This window comes from Octopus bimaculoides, chromosome 7, assembly GCF_001194135.2.
Source record: "Octopus bimaculoides isolate UCB-OBI-ISO-001 chromosome 7, ASM119413v2, whole genome shotgun sequence".
Taxonomy (NCBI): Eukaryota; Metazoa; Mollusca; class Cephalopoda; order Octopoda; family Octopodidae; genus Octopus; species Octopus bimaculoides.
In genome coordinates this window covers 62,158,582-62,179,998 of record NC_068987.1, presented here as the reverse complement: position 1 = coordinate 62,179,998, position 21,417 = coordinate 62,158,582, and the positions used below count along the sequence as shown (strand labels likewise).

General features: G+C 34.8%; 1 protein-coding gene across 1 annotated transcript in view; it reads right to left on the bottom strand.

Moving 5' to 3' along the window:
* Positions 1-3,148: 3,148 nt before the first annotated feature.
* Positions 3,149-21,417, bottom strand: part of LOC106884522 (uncharacterized) — a 24,705-nt gene continuing 6,436 nt past the window's right edge. Inside the window, exons 2-6 of the mRNA XM_014935947.2 lie at positions 19,754-19,853; positions 16,573-16,658; positions 9,513-9,632; positions 6,540-6,590; positions 3,149-3,962 (exon numbers count right to left, since the gene is read on the bottom strand). Coding sequence (XP_014791433.1) covers positions 3,423-3,962; positions 6,540-6,590; positions 9,513-9,632; positions 16,573-16,658; positions 19,754-19,853 — 897 coding nt within the window. The 3' untranslated portion in view covers positions 3,149-3,422. The remainder of the gene's footprint in view (positions 3,963-6,539; positions 6,591-9,512; positions 9,633-16,572; positions 16,659-19,753; positions 19,854-21,417) is intronic.

Below are 21,417 nucleotides of genomic sequence, written 5' to 3'. Positions count from 1 at the left end.
CATTAGGAAAGGCATTCAGCTGTAGAAAGCCATGCCAAGTCAAATTGGAGTCTCGTGCAGCAATCCAGCAAGCCAGACAAGTCAAACCGTCCAACCCATGCCAGTATGGACAACAGACGTTAAATGATGATGATGATGATTATGGTGATTACTAAACTGGTGTTTGGCTCATAAATAAACTTGAAATTTTAATAAGTTTTAATTAAATCTATAATACATGAAGTTTGTATCATAGAACCAAGGATGGTCTTTGGTATGTTATATAAAAAAGGTTAAAATGAGAACTGCAGGCTTAAGTTTTAAAATTTTAAATGATGACAATAGTAACCATGGAAAGTGATGTTAAATTATGTTAATATGAAGGGAGTTGATTACAGGTAAGTTTACTGCCATCAGTTCACTGTGAGGAAAGTTTACTGAGAAAATATATCTTTTGTGAGAGTGGTCACTAATTTAAATTATGAAAGTGTTCATGAACAAGTCCATTAAATGCACTTTTGAGAAGCATCCAAAAATGAATATCAGAAAGTAGCTTTTAAACAAAACATTGTAATTTTATTAAATTAAGAACAAGTGCTGACAAGTAGCAAGAGGTGTGGCTTGTATGTGTATGTGAGTCAGGTAAAGCATTGTAACTTACTTTTGAATAAAATGTTTCTGTTGGAAGCTAATAGGAACAAAACTAGCTTAAACAAAAATATACAGTTCATTATGAGGCAGAGTTGTGGCTGATGTCATCCAGACTTTCGAGGAGAGAAGTTAGGGTAACTGAACTAAGCTGTTCAGGAGATGACAAGGCAAGAGCTGATATAACTCCAAGTTAGCTGCACAAAGATGGTGGCGAAGAAACAAAAACTGTTTCATGTTGAAAGAAGAACTGTTGCTGCTGTGCCATTTTTTCATCAACTGCTTAAAACTCCCACTTCTCTACTTTGACAGAATACTTTTGTATTCCTATGTGTCTAGCCCTGATTGGCTGGAGTATGCCATAGCACAACTGTACTATACTGTGGTAAAACAAACAGCTTTTCTGACTCACTATATATCCATAGTATCTCACCATTAATAGTTAAAAACTGCTTTATTGAAAAAAAATGGAGAATTGACAATGCCCTGTGGTGAATTGATGACGATGAACTTTCTCTGCAGTGAATTGATGACAGTGAACTTGCTGAACATGAAGGGAGTTATTACTGCTATATGTATGAATGCTTATGTTAGGTCACTTGAGAACACTTCTGGTAACATGTTACCCAGTACAACTGGTTGCACAGTCAGGTTGTTGGGTTGATAGTGGTTAAACTGGCAAACCCACCAAATTTGCTTACTGAGAATGATGTTGGACATCCTGCACAATGAAAAAAACTAGACCTGCCATAGCTAATGCTGGGCCATGAAGAGATATCTGAAGAGTGAATGCAGCTCTATATATATTTCATTCAATATAATCAATTTCACACAGAGGAACTACCTGGAAAACATACTACTGACCTCTCACAAAGTCATGTAGTGACATGTCATGTAGAGGAACATACAATCTTGATCACTGGAAGCATGTAACTGAAAGCCCTACATGTAGGCAGCTTGGAGTGTTGGTTGCTTCTTTTCCAACTATGGTGAAAGAGAGACTTGGCAGAAACCTGAAATAAATGAGCAGTCCTCCATGGGTACTGGCTACCTGTTAATCAGGAAGGATCTAAAAATGTATTCTAAACAAATCTTGCCTAATTCTGGAACTGGCTAGCAATCCTATGGCTAGCGGTTGTCCTTCCTTTCTGATCCAAAGTAACATTCAAGAATATACATTTCATTTTCTATTCTATCTTGAACGCATTCTCTTATCTGTTTTAACTTCTCACTTGTATTCTCTTCGATTCACATTTTCCTTTCTATGCTGCTGTTCTCATGCGTGTTCTGGTGATTTGATCCTCTCCTTCTCTTAACACCATTGCCTATTCTGTCTCATTCTTTCTCTTGTTAGCTTTACATCATTTATCATTCATAGTTTATAAACATATATCAATTTTCAAGTGAGCAGACGATAAATAATTGCACATATTTATACACGTGTTAAGTGATAAGTGATGTAAAAGTTCAATAAAAAGCAAAGCTGCACTTTTCACTATCCAGCCACCACAGTTACCTCCCTCACCATCATCACAACCACCACCATGATGTTTAAAATTTCTTTCTGTTAAACACTTTTATATTTCTCTCTCTCTCTCTCTCTCTTTCTTTCTGCCTCTAACTTTTTAACCATGTAATTACCATCTTCACATTATCATTTCTCTCTCACTTCTATAAACAATATGACACTGTAATGCATCAGCTGGTACAGCATCACTACTCTCAATTTATCTGCCCCTCACTCTTAATATAACTGCTCTTCCCTCTCTCTCTCTCTCTCGCTCTCTAACTGCATATCTTTAACCTCACTACCAGAGCATCAGCCTTCTGCTAAACATTGTACTTTTAACACTCTTCCTTTATATCTCTCCCTTCAACTAACTTTTCAACCTACATAATAATTATTACTTTCTCCCACTTTGTCATTAACACTTCTCTCTCCCACTTTTTCTCTCACTCTTTGCTTCTCCCTTCAACTAATCACATAACAGTGTAACATATTCAGCCTTAATATATTAATATATAGATATCATAATGTTCTAGTTTTGAATATTACAAAATTACAGATATCACATTGATATTAGTTATCACAAATCTTCAGATATCTCAGGACGATCAAATATTTCAGTAGTTAAGAATAATTATAATTCTATAAAAGTCAGTGTGTTATCAGTAAATTCCATTTTTGTGACATATCCCCACTCTTTCAGAATGTGCAATGATCCAAGCTATCACAACATTACCAGATCCACAACATTATCAGATATGACAAAACTGTCAAAAACCCTAGAGATTACAGCCTTACCAGATATCATATTTATCTCAAGGTGATAAATAGTTAGAAATAGAAACACACAATTCTTCAGTTCAAATTATGTTACTAGCTCTCTATTCACTACTTTTCCCTTGATTGTAATTTATACTTGTATTGTCATTGCCATACTAATGGGTGATTTGATGATTTTTGTTGTGCTAGCCACTCTTCAGGACTGAACTGTAAAAAGGAAGCTGTTATGAAGTATTCTTTTAAAGAATGTTTATTCACCATTATAGCAATTTATTGTCATGTCAGTTGTGTTAGATGACATTTTCATCATAGAAAGAGTCATTTTTAAAGCATTTTTGTTACAGAGATGTTATGTTATCAATATTAGCCATTTTTAATAGAAAACACATCATTTTAAAAGCACTTTTTATACAAAATTAATGAAAAACAAACAAGTAATATTGACTCTAAAAATTTGAAGCAATTTTACATTTCTAAAGTTGAAGTTAAAATGGAACTGTGGGGAGGTTTAATGTTGATTATCAAGCAAAGTAGAGGAAGGTGTATTATCAGTGCTTCTTGCAGATAACGTGTAATTCACATCCCCTTCATTATAAGATGGTGGCAAATTTTCATGTACATTATAAGGGGGTGGGCACAAATTAGGCCCACTTGTTGCTTCCTCGTATGAAGGGGATACAATTGCTCCAGATGCTCCAGTAGCAGACTGTTGGTTTTCGGGATAAGAGTCAATGATATATTGCAGAAACTGAGGATCATATAAATCATCATCAAATGTATAAGGGTAGGCGTATTCATAATTGATTGACATTGGAAGAAATCCAGGGTATTGCTTCTCGCAGTATTCATCAGGGTTGCTGAGGTTACTCATTGTGCTGCTAACTGTTGTTACTGATACAGAACGTTGAGCTTTTGGCTTATAAGCTGGATTGCGTACGGTTTGTTGGTCACCATTAGTTCCTGTTACAATGATGGTAGGTGGTTGGTTTTCTTCTTTTATTCTGATTAATTCATAAAACCTAGCCATAACCTGTATTGTGCTAACAGCCTGAAATTGAAGAAAAATAATGTGGAATAGAATAAAACATCTTTGGTATGATTTGCAGTTGCATAGCATGGCATGGCATGACTGATAGATTGAAATTTGAATTGACAGTGTATGGCTAGCATCACAGACATGGGTGTGGGTTTAACAAGTTTGCTTCCCAACCATGTGGTTTCAGGTTCAATCCCACAACAGCACCTCAGTTTTCTACTTTAACCCTGCTCTGACCAAAGTGTCTTTTGTGTGAATTGAATAGATGGAAAGAAACCTGTCATATATATATATATCTGTGTGTGTGTGTGTGTGTGTGTGTGTGTATGTGTAAGGTAATTTATCTATTTAATTTGAATTTGACAGTTAAATATAGCCTTATACAGAAATGTTGACATAGGAATAAACTTCAATAATAATGGATATTAGCGTCAAAACTCTCATTTAAATTTTTGATATATAACCAAGGAGATCGATCTATAAGGAGTCTACTTTAGACCTTTGCAGAGAAATCTCTTGCTATATTGGTAGCGATTACATGTTTATCTCATCAACACATTGTGGAGATATCACCATATGAACAAATATATATTTATATATATATATATATATATATATATATATACACATATATATATCATCATCATCATCATCATCATTTAACATCCATTTTCCAAGCTGGCATGTGCAGGACAGTTTGACAAGAACTGGCAAGTCACAAGACTACACCAAGCTCTGCTGTCTGCTTTAGCATATGAATATAAATATATATAGTTTACTTTTCTGTTATGATCAAATCAGATAAAAATGTCCTCTATCCAGTGAGAGATAAATATTATTTAATGTATACAGTATATAGTTATTAGCTATTAATAGTTTCATACATTGGAAATGTTGTCCAGGCAAGTTTTAATAAGAAGATTGTTTGGAGACACTAGGTATGTGATTAAAACCTGCCTAGAGAACATCTCTTATGCATAAAACTATTAGTAGCTCATAACTATTTACTGTGTACATTAAACAATATTTATATATGTACACAAACACACATACATCTGTGTGTGTGTGTGTATGAGTGTGCGTATGTGCATGTGTGTGCACGAGTGTATGTATGTGTGTGTGTGCATGCGTCTGACTGGCTCCTGTGTCGGCAGCATGTAAAAACCACTATTTGAGCAGGGTCGATGCCAGTACCATGCCAATGGCATGTAAAACGCACCCACTACACTCTCAGAGTTGTTGGCATTAGGAAGGGCATCCAGCTGTAGAAACTTTGCCAGATCAGATTGGAGCCTGGTGCAGCCTTCTGGCTTGCCAACTCTCAGTCAAACTGTCCAAACCATGCCAGCATGGAAAGCGGATGTTAAATGACGATGATGATGATGTTATTATTATTATCATTATTAGATGTAATAAATATCTTGCAGATTGGGGAGAACTATATACCAAACATGTTCAGTGGTGAATGGTTTGATACGTAAGCTCAGAAACGTAGGTGCTAAATTAGATATAGGGTTCCTATTTCCCTAAGGATATCAACACTCTACATGTAAAGATTAAACCATTTCAAATGGAAATTAAAAAATATCAGAGATTTGATTCACTTAGAAGATCACAATATCAATAAAAATGATTTCTCTTATTGGCATACAACCTCAAAATGGCAAAATTTGGTTGATTAAATCAATCATAGTACATACCGGAGACTATTGATCCTAGAACAATATTTATCAAAGTTGATCCAGAGGGATTTGAACAAAGAGCATAAAGAAATGAAGCTTGAGGCAGCTGAACATTTAGATATGTACTTCTCTTTTCTGCCATTCTATCACTTTCTACCACAAGCAGAAGGTCTGGAATTTCAAGGAAGGGTCTTGTTGATTATATCGATCCCAGTGTTCCACTGATACTTATTTTATCAACCCCAAAAAGATGAAAGGCAAAGTTAGAAGAAATGCCATGAAGCATTTTGTCTGGAATGCTAATGATTCTTTTCTACTCTAGGCACAAGGGGAGGGGGGGGCCAGCCAATTAGATCGACCCAGTACGCAACTGGTACTTAATTTATCGACCCCGAAAGGATGATAGGCAAAGTTGACCTCGGTGGAATTTGAACTCAGAACGTAAAGACAGATAAAATACTGCTAAGCATTTCACCTGGTGTGCTAACATTTCTTATTTCTTTACTTCCCACAAGGGGCTACACACAGAAGGGACAAACATGGACAGACAAATGGATTAAGTCGATTACATCAACCCTAGTGCATAACTGGCACTTAATTTATCGACTCCGAAAGGATGAAAGGCAAAGTTGACCTCGGCGGAATTTGAACTCAGAACGTAAAGACAGATGAAATATTACTAAGCATTTCGCCCGGCGTGCTAACGTTTCTGCCAGCTCACTGCCTTATCTTCAGTTACAATAATGACAGTGATTTTTAATTTAGGCATAAGGCAATGTTGATGCAGATGATCAGCATCTAATTTCTGTCTTTGGAAGCATCTTTTGCTTTTCTTTTAATTAATTGAAATGTTGGTGAGACTAAATGTTTTTATTTAAGGGAAATCATTTTTGAGAAATTTTCTTACCAGAATAAAACTGCGGCCAAGCCAGAAAACAATGGTACTTATCAAGACAAACTGTAAAAAATAAAGGATAAAAAAAAAGATAAGATATATAAAAAAGATAAAAAAGTAAACAATGCAGTATATCAATTTGCCACAAGAAAAGAATTCTTATTTAATGTTTTGAGCAAAGTCTTTCATTGGAAAATAAGATGTTTTAGTCACTTTAATTATATATCAGTTAAAAGAAAAATAAGGCAAAAATTGTTGTGGATGTTATCACCTTCCACTCGTTACTGACAACTTAGATTCTCTGACTAAAATTTGATGACCTAAGACTTTATAAACATCATCCTATTGATGACAAAAGACTTTGATGACCAAAGACTTTATAAACATCATCCTATTGAAGCAAAGCACTTCAGTCTCCTTTAACATCACATCTAACACATAGTCAAAACTATGTCACTAAGATATGTTTTCTTTTTCAGTAGCAGAAACTCCTTCAACTCCAAACGGTTATCCACCTCTCATAAAGTACAAAGGAACCACCTATTTGAGTACTATTTGCTTATCTCACATATCTTGAACAGAGCAGCTTCTTTGTACCCAAACATTCTGGACTGCCTCAGAAAATGCATCTTATCAGACTGATTGGTATATTTTCAATCACCCACCAATATCATTAGTCTTCATTCATAACCCATTAATACTATAACTACATGTGACGATACACCACATATCTTCTTGTTTCTTCTACATCAATTCCCACTTTTCTGAACTAGCAAGTTATTTATCATCCAAACTAAATAGTTCTCCCAATCCCATAACTGTAACCCTTTGAGATTATTTCTTTGCTCAAGTGTTTGCAATGAACATTAATCTACAGAAATTCAAGTTGACCATCAAGAAATGATATGTCTATTGCAGAGATAGAATATCAAAGACTTAAGTGGAAACTGAAATAGTTTATATATTGAATTCTCTACTTCTTTAAATTCTCTCATTGTTAAGTATTTTCATTCTTTTCCTTTCATATAAATGTAAATATACCAAATGGTTAAAAGGCTAAATTTTGATAGACAGAAACACGCTTGTGCATTTGTTTATTTCCCTTTGTCTCTACTCTTTGCTATATTACATCAATATATAAAATTCAGCTGTTTAATCATTTAGTATGTTTATGCTTGTATTAAAAGAAAAGATGGTAAATATCCAATAATAAAGAAGTTTAGACAATGGAAGTATTTGATAAGTCCAAGCTTTTGGTATTCTGGTTTTTAGATTGTAGTGAAACCTCTCTCTCTGTTATTTATTTACAAATGATAATGTAGCGGCTAACATCTAGCCTTCGGCCGCTTGGAGCCTGTTGTGTCCATCACCCTGATTGGCTCTTATTTGCATGGCAAATAAGAGTGTTTTAGAAGTAGCATATTGAAGAAGTTAATGAGAGGAAACTACACCCAAACTTGGAAGTAGAAGTATTAAAAGAAAAGTTAAAAGAAGAACAATGTGTCGATAGAGGTGGCTTGTAGATGCTGTGAATCTCTTAATCAACAAGGTTTCAAAAACAGGTGGCAGAGAAGAAGGCCATTCAATCCTCTAGTGAAGCTGTAGGAAAATCCACATGTGATTTTGAATTAATAGGGCTGACCCATAGCAGATGTTTTTGAACTCCAAGTTAGGATCTGATCAACCTCACTTAGGGTATCTGAGTGAAATTGTATGGTGTTAAAAGACTTGCAATACCCATTGATTCTAGGTCACATCACTAATGATGCATCCAAACTCATCCAGATATCTCACTTTCTCACACCTAAGCATGCACACATGCATGCACGTATGCACACACACACGCACACACGCATGCACACACATGTGTGCACACACATACACACACACAAACACACATACCTACTTACAAGGTGGGGAGGATTAATCATGTTTTTATACTGAATTAATAAACATCTAAGTTAATAACCATATTTTGTTATTGCATCAGATGTAATTAGTCTTGATATATGTGCTAATTACAAAATTAACCTTGCCAGTATCTCCAATAACATTTTGTTTTGAAATGCTATGACTCAAACAATATAAGTGAATGATCTCTCATGTTCTTTTAATCCACACACACATATCTCTAATCCCTTGCTTAGACATAATCTGATAGTCATAATCTAGATAATTATGGGATTGTGAATTTCTTACAGCGCAATAATATTTTGTCTCTTCCAGAGCAGTAAGTTGCTAAGCAGAAACTGAAAAACTATCACATAGAATTATATTTCTGTTTACAACTGGACTAATATTTTATTAAATTCTTGGTCCTCATCTGTTCCACTATCAAACTCTTTCTTCACTTCTTCCAGCAATTCCTGCTGTCAATACTCTACATTAACATGTAGGGTTTTTTAAAATTCTACATAGAACAAATCTACCAAGTGCCAAGTATTTTCTCCTCCAGCTCTGGGCATCTGTTCAGAAAGGGAGACTGTAAGAATCCAAAATGGTTCTTTTTGAAGATGATGATATTGATGTGATATGAACAGTGTTTATAATTAGCAGTAGTGTTAACAATAACTATTGATTTACTATCAATCACACATACAGACATGTAGAGGCACATGTCTTAGTGGTTAGAGTGTTGGACTCATGGTAAGATTGCAGTTTCAATTCCTGGACTGAGCAATGCATTGTGTTCTTGAGCAAAACACTGCATTTCACGTTGCTCCAGTCCACTCAGCTGATAAAAATGAGCAATCCTGCAACAGACTGGCATCCCATCCAGGGAGAAATATATACACCAGAAAATCTGGGAAACCAATCTCGTGTTCCTTATAGGTTAATATGGACTGACCTAACCCACATAGACAGACATACATACAAAATAAACACAGAATATAGTATATATTTTTTTTATTTTTAAAAATTTGACTGGACCTTTAATCACTAACTTATCAATTCATTGAATAATTATCATAACATAATACTTACCTTTATTTGTTTATTTTCCACTGACCAATAAAGGAAACAACAATTCAGGAGGGCTTCAAATATTAAGTAGAACACCATGAAAATGACCCATACAAACAGAAAAAGACGTCCATTATAATCCTGGAAAGTTAATGAAAAACTCCTGATAAAATTTAAAGTCATGCAAAAATGCAACAACAGGAAGTTTAAACAAAAATCTAAAGGTATTATAATTGGAATTTAGTTATCATTACTTCTAAAGTTGGTTATTGCAGTTTGCTCTTCTCTTCAATTATCAATGTCTAAAGTGTTAAAATGAATATTTGAGGTACCCAACAAAACAACTACAATTTGTTTTTGTTAGGTAGACTCAGGTTGGTATAAATTAATCAAAGAATTTTTTAATTAACATCCTGTATTTATCTTAAATTTATTAAACAAGTTTTAGCATTTGAAGATTTAAGGTTTAGCCCTTTTGATACCAACTTGTCTGAGTTCACCCTGGTTCTATGATTCAAACTTCATGTTTTAAAGTTATCTAAATTAAAACCTTCTATCAAAATTTCTTGTTTATTTTTGTTCAAAATAGCAACTTAATTAAGAACATCTCCAGGCACAGAGCCAATGGAAGATGCACCAGAAATGTAGCACAACCAACACCCAAGCCTGGAAATATATTAGGTCAGCTGGGATGGCCTTCAAGCAGCATCTGTACAACCACAGATCTTCTTTCAGGATTCCAGAAAGATAATTTGTCACATCCCTGGCCGGCCACATATGGCACCTCAGTGATGAAGGACCCATATGATATCAGGGCAGCTAAGACCCTATATTAATGGGAGCGGAGGTTGCAAGCTTTGTATAGCTGAGTGAGCAAGGATCTTCAAAGATTCCCTGAAACTTTGATCACTGAATACTCGTCAGGAAATTTACTGTCCCTGCATCCATTTCAAAGGCTACTTGCTGCAAGCATTGGATTTTCTGTTCTCCAATTAGACCTGAAAAGGTCCTTATGAACTAAATGTGCCCGAGGGAAAATATTCCATTCCCCTCTTGGTCCAGACGAACTGGTTTAAGGGAGATAACCCATCCTCACTGACCTGAAATGCTTATTCTTTGGTAACTTACTGACCAACTGATCATAACAGATTCCTGCCTCTCAGAGATGAAGAGTTACATTTGTCTTCAGCTTTAGAGTCTAACAAGCCATCTACAGGGCTAAGCCTTTTGCAGATACAAAACCATTGGTCACTCTATGACCAGACATGAACTTTACATATATATATATATAATACAGTATACATTTAAACACTGGAAATGAAAATGTCTAATAATTTCCATTTCCCTTCAATATGATTAAGTATATATATATATATATATATATGCATGTGTGCCTTTGTGCCAATGTTTGTTCACCACCACTGCATGACAACCAGTGTTGGGGTGCTTACATACTCATGACTTAGCAGTTTGGCAAAATGGACTGACAGAATAAGTACCAGGCTTAAAACAAAATGAATACTAGGGTCGATTCATTTGACTAAAAATTCTCCAAGGTGGTGCCCCAGCATGGCCACAGTCTAATGACTGAGACAAGTAAAAAAAAAAAATAAATGGTAAAAGATAATACAAAGCATGTTCTTCCATTTTCGCAAAATCACCACCACCACCACCACCACATATGCAAGGCAAGAATTCCATAGGGTTAAACTTCTAAGAACAAAGAAGTGAAAATAGTGACTCGTCTAAGGATGCACATATTAATTTAATTCTAACTTGACTTAGCTTTCATACACATCAGTAGATGCTTTGCTTACTGTTTTTTTTTTTTCATCAGAACAAGTATTTACCGGCTTAGTTCAACACTGATGAGACTAAATCAGGTTGAAACACTGTGTCCCAGCAGTCCACAAACATTCTGAAGGAAACCTTGTGTTTTTAACATGCAAGTGTTTTTGAGAAATTTCTCTGAGAGAAACTATCCCAGCTAATGCTACTCCACATTTGTGTACACATTATAAATTTAGACACACTGGTATTTTGATTTAAGGCTGTTTCTATCTTGGTTAGCTTTCACACAAATCAGTGAATGTTCTGTTTACTGATTAATATTGGTTGAGCCACAATGTTCAAGATATTCATTACTGAGGAAACCAAATGAGGTTGAAACACTGTGACTAGTGATCCACCAGTTTTCTGAGCAAAACTGTTTGCTTTTAACACAGTCACTTTCAACTGTTTCTCAGGAACAAATTATTACAGCTAATGCCTTTCAATGTTTGTATATACATTAATAATGTTATACACACAAGATATTTTAATCTAAAGTCATTCCAAGTACATTTATTAATTTAAACCTATAACAGCTACTAGAATACATACTATGATACACACAGTTGTAGATACTGTAATAGATACTATAATAGATAAAATGATAAATATTATGATGGATACTATAAGTGTTATAACAGATACTATAATTTGTACTTTAATAGTTATAGTGGATAGTGAGTACTATAATAGATACTATAATATGTATTATAACAAGAGCACTGAGAGAGCACAAACCTCCACCAAAGCAACACCAGCATCTTCTCAATGATTAGCCAGGGATGATTTTTAAAATGAGAATATCTGAAATAAACTCGACTGCTCTCACAAACGAGAATACGAAAAATGAACCCAGCCACGCTAAAAAATTAAGTAAAAAAAAAAACAGGAGAAATAATACAGAATCCTTGTCTGGTACCAGATCGATCCCAAAATCTAATCAATTCATGCCAGTCATAAGGCCAAACATTCATGAGAGCTTCATCTGAATCCATCCGGTGGTTCTTGAGATATCTTGTCCATGGACAAACAAACAAACATGACTGAGGACAATACCTCTGCCTTCGCTAAGGCGGAGATAATAAATACAATAATGGGTATTATAATAGATATTCGTAGATATATTCATAAATAATTTAATATATATGGCTTTCAGAAAGATTTTTTCACCCTCGCAATTGTTGATACATACACTAAACTTCCCACGTTAGATTTTAACTGCTTCCTGAAATTTGACAACACTATTCTTGATGTTTTTATGCACTCTTTCCTTTTTATGGCACTTTTACTGTCCACTTTTCTGTCTTTTTGTTTTTTATTTCATGTACTGTTTATATATTTGTTTTTCATTGCTGCCCTTTTTCACTTGTCTTATTGCTTTTTTCTGTCACCTCTTTTACCCTTTTGCAAAAAGTTGGAGTGCATCCAAGCAATATATACCATATGCTCGTTACCATAATTACCTCCGCCTTAGCGAAGGCAGTGGTATTGTTTTCAGTTGTGTTTGTTTGTTTGTTTGTGGACAAGATATCTCAAGAACCACTGGATGGATTCGGATGAAACTTTCAGAGATGTTTGGCCTCATAACTGACACGAAATGATTAGATTTGGGGATCGATCTGGTACCAGACAAGGATTCTGGATTATTTGTTATATTTATATGAAGTATTATGATCTTAAATTCACTTTCTATTATTTCTCTGATTATCTCCCTTGAAAGCATGCTCATGGTTTCCATGTAAGTTATGGCGGCATTGCTGTTTCCAAAGTTTTATTTTTGTTTCTCTATTATTAATTTTACTCACGTCTCTATCTTAGTAGAAACTGATGGATAAAGAAATCAAACTACATAAACAAACAGCAGCAAAACTGTTCAGAAATTAAATAACACTAACATATTCAGTAACAATAATAGATTTAATTTATCCTCAACAATTTTTAGTTTTACTAATATTGAATATATCACTCCTATTAAAAACCTTTTACCTTCTTGACAATTGCATTTCCAGCTCTGTCTTGAAGGAAGCTTTACTTCTTGGACTCATGTTTTTGTGAGCAATGATGTTGTTAAACCTCCATTAACAGCACCATATGCAGGTCCTTTCCATTTTTTTCATGCATGGATAAATTTTTCACTATAGACCTTAATGGTCATAAAGACACTATATCAGTGGATAGACTGAAAAAGGCCTTCATAGAGAAAACTGTCCCTGTTCCCACTGCAGACGACACACTCACTGCATTACAAACATGGCCTGCACACCCACCTTCACATTCCATGACTACCATTGGGATCGATCAGGTACTGGACAAGGATTCTGAATTATTTGTCCATTTATTTTCACTTAATTTTTGAGAGCAGTCGGGTTCATTTTTAGTATTCTCATTTGTGAGAGCAGTCGAGATTATCTCAGATATTCTCATTTTAAAACTTATCCATGTTTCCAAAGGTGAATTATCCAAAGAATTCCTCTCAACACATGGCTATGATTATTATTATTATTATTATTATAGGATTGAAGTTACTCCTATAAACATTATCAAAATGAAGTAGATTGACAAGTTTATTTTTTTAACCTGTGGAAGACGCTCTTCCTTTTTTTTGTTAATAATAATAATGATAATAATAATAATAATAATAATAATAATAATAATAATAATAATCATAATAATAATAATGATAATAATCCTTTCTACTATTGGAACAAGACCTGAAATTTGGGGATGGTGGGTAGTCAATTACATCGACCGTAGTACGTAACTGGTACTTATTTTATTGACCCCTGAAAGGATGAAAGGCAAAGTCAGCCTCAGAAGAATTTGAACACAGAACGTGAAGACAGACAAAATACTGCTAAGCATTTTGCCCAATAATAATAATAATAATAATAATAATAACTATAACAACAACAACAGCAACAACAACAACAACAACAACAACAATGATAAATGCCCTGATGCAGTACCAGGCAGTGGCTCTTATGGCTTCTCATCTTAATTGATTGGAGGTGTTATCATGTACGTTGTTCTGTCTTGGTATAAATAATGGGCTACAGCAAATATTCTGCTTAATACCACAGATTTGCTTGTCAGTTGTTTAACATTAACCAGTTAACCATGTTCCTTAGTGGCTGACGACATGTGCATCTCTGATCACAAGCAGAAGTAGTAGGGGAGCATCATAGCCATGTGTTGAGAGGGAATTCTTTGGGGTTTGAATAATTCACCTCTGGAAACATGGGTTTTCATTCATTACCCTTAAACAAACCTTATTCAGGGACCTTTTGGGTGGGATGGCCTACTCAACCTGAAGAAAATTCTAGCTGGACCCCCACCTGCAAGGTCATGCACTGTTTATCTTGATATGAGATCACCATGTCGTGCACGTATGGTTGTGAGGCATGTGCCTTGTATACCCTTATCAGACGGGTAGTGATGATGGGTATATTGGGTTTCATATATTTATATCCCAGTGTCACTTTGATGACATGTGCTGCTCTCTCTCTTAATAATAATAATAACAATCCTTTCTACTATAAGCACAAGGCTTGAAATTTGGTAGGGGGGATAAGTCGATCACATCAACCCCAGTACTTGGCTTGTACTTAATTTATTGACCCCAAAAGGATGAAAGGCAAAGTTGACCTTGGTGGAATTTGAACTCAGAACATAGTGGCAGACAAAATACCATTAAGCATTTTGCCTGCCATTCTAACAATTCTGCCAGCTCACTGCCTTAATAATAATAATAATAATGATGATGATGATGATGATGATGATGATGATGATGATGATGATGATGATGATGATGATGATGATAGCCATGTGTTGAGAGGAATTCTTAGCAGCATTTTGTCCATCTTCATGTTCTGAGTTCAAATTGTGCCGAGATTGACTTTGCCCTTCATTCTTCTAGGGTTGATAAAATAAAGTACAAGTTAAACTCTGGAGCCAATGTAATCAACTAGCCCACTCCACCAGAATTTCAGGCCTTGTGCCTATAGTAGAAAGGATGGATCTTTTTTAAAACGGGGGCCACATTTTTCATTAATGTTTTACATAGTGTTTTTGGTACCGAAAGACTTTCAAACTTCGTATACTTATCTATTTTGTGTTATAGAACAGAAAAATATTTTTGTATTCGAATTTATTTCATGTAAAAAATTGTCTTATTTCGATAATTTCAACCAATCACTGACGTCCATTCAGCCGATATACATTAAGTGCCGACTACATAAACAAACGATTCTTCGTTTTATTTGCTTTTTTCATTTTAAATTTGCTTTAACCCTAACCCTAACCCTAGGGTTAGTGTTAGAGTTAGGGTTAGGGTTAATTGTTTCAGAATCGTTTGTTTATGTAGTCAGCATTTAATGTATATCGGGTGAATGGACGTCAGTGATTGGTTGAAATTACAGAAATACGACAACTTTAACATGGAATAATTTATGGATTTCTTTTTTTTTTAAGAAGCCTAAGAGAAAAAGATGTTTTATATGACACATTCTACCAGTGTTCCAAGTTTCAAAGTGTTTCGTTAATGAAAAATGTGGCCCCCGTTTTAAAAAAGATCCGAAAGGATTACTGTTATTATTATTATAGAATGAGTTTTGACATAAATATAAGAATGCAAATATTTTTTGGAGAAATTTATTGTTGATTTAATCAAACCCAATTCTTGGCTATTTTATTGAGCCTGAAATAATGAGATGTAGTATGTAGTGCTTAAAATCTATCATATTAAACACAAAGGACTGTAACTAAATACCACAAAGCATTAGGCCTGACACTACTAATTCTGCCATTTAGTATTCATAAAACACACAATATAGATGCAGGTGTAGCTGTGTGGTAAGAAGCTTGCTTCCCAATCACATGGTTCCAGGTTCAGTCCCACTGCATGACACCTTGGGCAAGTGTCATCCACTATAACCTCAGGCCAACCAAAGACTTGTGAGTGGATTTGGTAGATAGAAACTGAAAGAAGCCCATAGTATGTGTGTGTGTGTGTGTGTGTGTGTGTGTGACTTTGTCTGCTCACCATCACTTGACAAGTGATGTTGGTGTGTTTACATCCCCGTAACTTAGCTGTTAGGCAAAAGAGAGCAATAGAATAAGTACTAGGCTCACAAAGAATAGGTCCTGGGGTTGATTTTTTCTACTAAAAATCCTTTTAAGGTGGTGCTCCAGCATAGCCACAGTAAAAATGACTGAAACAAGTTAAAGAATGGAAGAATAAAAGAATACTTACTTTAGTTAGTCCAAACATTGCACCAAGTGATACCAATATACAGATGGAATCAGAGACTGATCCAACAGTACTTAACTGCGAAATAGCTGCAAAAAATGGGGAAAAAATCTTAAATGCATTTATAATTATCTTTTTTTATTTATTTTTTATTTGTTTCAGTCATTGGATTGTACATGCTGGGGCAGTGCCGTTCAGATTTTTAATCAAACAAATTAACTCAGTGCTTATTTATCAGTTTCTTTTGTTGTACTGCTAAGATACGGAGATGTAAACAAACCAACACTGGTTGTTAAGCAGTGGTGGTGGTGGTGGTGGTGGGGTCAAACAGAAATACAAAGACACACACACATTGATATTTACATACATACATACATGTGTGTGTGTATGACAGACTTCTTTTGGTTCCATCTACCAAACCCACTCAAAAGGCCTTGGTTGGCCAAAGTTTATAGTAGAAATTACTTGCCCAAGGTGCCATGCAATAGGACTGAACCTGGAACTATGTGGTTGGGAAATATATACCCTCCTTCCCTTCCTCCTCCTCCTTACCGCCTCCTTCTTTGTGTTCCCCATCTGTTCTTATTGGAGCTTCTGGCACAAATGCCAAGCAGTACAGCATGTTGTTTCCTAATTTCTGGCAGTGTGAATTGCATCAGGATGCTGTTTTTCTCACAGACATTGCCTGACTGACCCTATTATACTGTGTAGTCAACAAAACCAATAACAAACAATGCATATGTGTCAAATTAAAAATATAAAATGGCAACAATTTACTCATTGCACCCTGTATACACACACACACATGATTTGGGGTGTGGCGTGTGAGGTGTGGTGGGGTGCATTCTTCCTGCTATTCCTGTAATTACTTTTGTAGGTTTGTATGCTTGTTTTATTTGTATGCAGGTATTCTGAAAATGACTCAGAGTGACAACCATGCCCTGCATTGTTATAGGCTGCTCTTTGGCAAGGTGTAGCATCTGTTCAACCACCCTGCCAGAGATATGGTGAAATCATGGGACTGCAGTATGGTTAATTGTGAAGAAGTAGCAGAAGAGCCAACAGTTCTTACATTGATGTTTAACAGAGGAATCCTAGAAGATCAATGGTCAGGATCACCAAGCTCTATCAAGAGAGTAACTGCAATGCACCCATTAGGGGTGGCATCCATGGTTGTGTAATCAGTTAATGAAAGATTCACTATGACTCGAGTTTCCAATTCAAATTCATAATAATGGAATTGGATGGCAACAAAGTCATGAGAATCCGCAAAAGCAATGGAAAAGCAATATTTGTTTAGCCCTAGATGATCTCTAAGTAGACAAATGAGCAAAGACAATCCATCAATGACCATCCTACTTTTTCTAAAATGCGGTATTGAAGTTAACTATGGTAAATGTGTTCTTTTTTATTTTACAATAATTTCATTGCTATTTCTAAAAATCTACATAAAGGCTTTCATTGAAGTATTTGTTTTAAAATACTACTTTCTTACTTTTAGCAACTCAACTGTGAAGTTGAATTTATTTTCAGACCAGCAGACTGAGACCAGAATATTAATTGACTCTAGTACTATCACTGCTTTGGAATAATTTATATTATCTATTTCAGTCATAACGATAGTGATTATGGTGGCTGGGAAATAGTTTCTAGTTTTTTTATTAATTAGTCTAAGAAGGAAGAACTATAGGTTTTTTTATGGGCACTGGAATGATTGTGTGGTTAAGAAATTTGCTTCCCAACCATGTGGTTTCATGGTTTCAGATTCAGTCTCACTGCATCACACTTTGGGCAAGTGTCTTTTACTATAGCCCCAGGCTGACTAAAACCTTGTGACTGAATTTGGTACACAGAAACTTATAAAAGGCTGTTGTGTGTGTGTGCGCACTTGCATGTATTCTTCCTTGTCTGGACATCATGTGATAGTTATTAAAGAGTGTCACTGCCATACAAAAGATGTCAGTTGTTTCCAGTCTTCTGTAAAAACATGTCTGGTCAAGGGGAAATATTACCTTGCTTGAAAACAAGTGAAGACTGGCAAAAACGAGAAAGCTTTGCCTCAACAAACTTCAGCTGATTTATGCAAGCATAAAAAAGTAGACATTACAATAATGATGGTAATAATGATGATAACCTGGAGAGAGCAGCTGTGCCCATGGCCTTCATAGATCCTTTGTGGCTTTTGAGATTGATGGGATTAATTTAGAGCTAAATAATCTAAACTATAGAGGCTTAAATGTTTTTATCAAGTACATAATATACCACAGGTGAGATAACAGAAAACATCAATATTTTTTCAGCATCTTAACCATTTAGCATTTAACCCTTTAGTGTTTAAACCAGTCATATCTGACCCAAATAGTCTATATGTTTTATATTCAAATTGGCCATATCTAGCCTCTCACACCTAACCTACATTGACATTCTAAAAATAAACAATCACATCGTTTGAAACCTCAAAGCTATAACATAATGCATGATTAATTCAAAACAATTTGAGTGAAAAAGTATTACATTTAACAGAGTAATCTGAACACTAAAGGGTTAAACCAGCCACATCTGACCCAAATATTTTACTGTTTTTTATTCAAACTGGCCAGATCTGGCCTCTTACACCTACCCTACAATGTCATTCTAAAAATAAACAATCGCATCATTGGAATCTTGAAGCTATGTGATAATGCATAATAAATTCAAAACAATGTGAATAAATAAGCATTACACTTGACAGAAAAATCTGAATGCCAAATATCAGTCAGTTATATCTTTAATGGAGTAGATCTTATATGATTCTGAAGATGGAAATTTGGCCAAAGCAAACTCTTTAAAACCTTTAGCATTCAGATTATTCTGTTAGATGTAATTCTTTTTCATTCACATCATTTTGAATTAATTATTTATTATCCCATAGCTTTAATATTTTGATGATGGAGTAATAATTCATTTTTAGATTGACATTGTAGCATAGGTGTGAGGGGCCAGGACTGGCTAGTTTGAACATAAAACAGATAGAATATTTTGGCTGGATATAGCTGGTTTGAACACTAAAGAGTTAAAAGATAAAAAAAAATTATTATTAATCTCTATTTATTTTATTTTATTTATATTTATTTATTGTTTAGGTCTTTATATCAATTTTATATTGAAGAATAGTGAAAAAAATTTCTGCACTTCTTATACTTACCAACATGTGCTGGGATTCCATTTCGATGCAATTTGGGGGCATGCCAGCCAATCCTGAAGACTATACATAACCATAAGAGAAGATGAAGGATACAAAATGTCTGAAATAGTTAAATTTATTCAAGTTTTAAAATTTTATTACAGAAATTCTTCACAATAGATTAAATCCTTTAAATATTTTGAAATAAATTATGAAATGTAAGTGCAAAGAAATTATATGATCATCACTTCTCTAATACATTAAATGCAAAGGTTATCAAGATTCTTGAGAATATCAACACTGAAGCTTCCTAATAACAGAAAAGTAGAATAGATGACATGATCAAAAGAACAGTTATTGAATATTTTAGAACAAGTTAGGAAAGGCATCTTGCCGTAGAAACCATGCCAAATCAGACTGGAGTCTGGTGCAGTCTTCCAGCTTTCCCACCCTGGTCAAACTGTCCAACCCATGCCAGCATGGACATCAGACATTAAATGATGCTGCTGCTGCTGTTGATGATGATGTACCAAGGAACATAAATAATCTAAGGAGTTTTAGAATCTTATACATGAGATATATGTAATACCTGTAGTAATAGGATCTCTAAGTAATAGAATTTGTGTGGAAATCTACCAATAGTGGTAGCTGAAGTGCTCAACCTCAGTGCTCTACTAATATTCATTTTATTGAACCTGAAAGAATAAAAGGCAAAGTCAACCTTGGTGGAACTTGAAATGAGAAATACAGCGAACCATTTTGTCTGATGTAGTAATGATTCTACCTGTTCACTACTGTAAAGATAATAATAATAATAATCCTTTCTACTAAAGGTACAAGGCCTGAAATTTTGGAGGAGGGGACTAGTTGATTACATTGACCTCAGTGTTTCACAAGTGCTTAATTTATCAACCCCAAGGGGATGACAGGCAAAGTAGATCTTGGCAGAATTTGAACTCAGAATGTAAAGATGGATAAAATGCTGCTAAGCATTTTCCCCAGCATGCTAACAATTCTGCCAGTTTGCTGCCATTAATAACAACAACAACAACAACAACAACAATAATAATAATAATAATAATAATAATAATTATTATTATTATTATTATTATTATTATTATTATCATCATCATCATCATCATCATCATCATCATCATCATCATCATCATCATCATTATTATTATTATTATTTCAAATTTTGGCACAAGGCCAGCAATTCTGGAGTAGGGGCTAAGTCAATTACATTGATCCCCAGTGTTCTACTGGTACATATTTTATCGACCCCAGAAGAATGAAAGGCAAAGCTGACCTGGGTGGAATTTGAACTTGGGCTTTTGTCTAGCATGCTAACAATTCTGCCAGCGTACCACATTAATAATAATAATAATAATAATAATAATGGTTTCTGATTTAGGCTCAAGGCCAACAATTTTTTAGATCGAGATCAGGCAATGTCTTCCACCCCAGTACTTGACTGGTACTTTATTTTATGTACTCCAAATGAATGAAAGCCAAAGTTGACCTCATGGGGATATGAAATCACAACATAAAGAATCAAATAAAATGCCACAATGCATTATTCACTCCATTCGGGACTGCCATGTTGGCTTGGCGATAACTATTAATTTCCAGTACCGCTGCCGTAGTCTCCTTTAGAGAGACTTAGAAATATTAATAACTATATA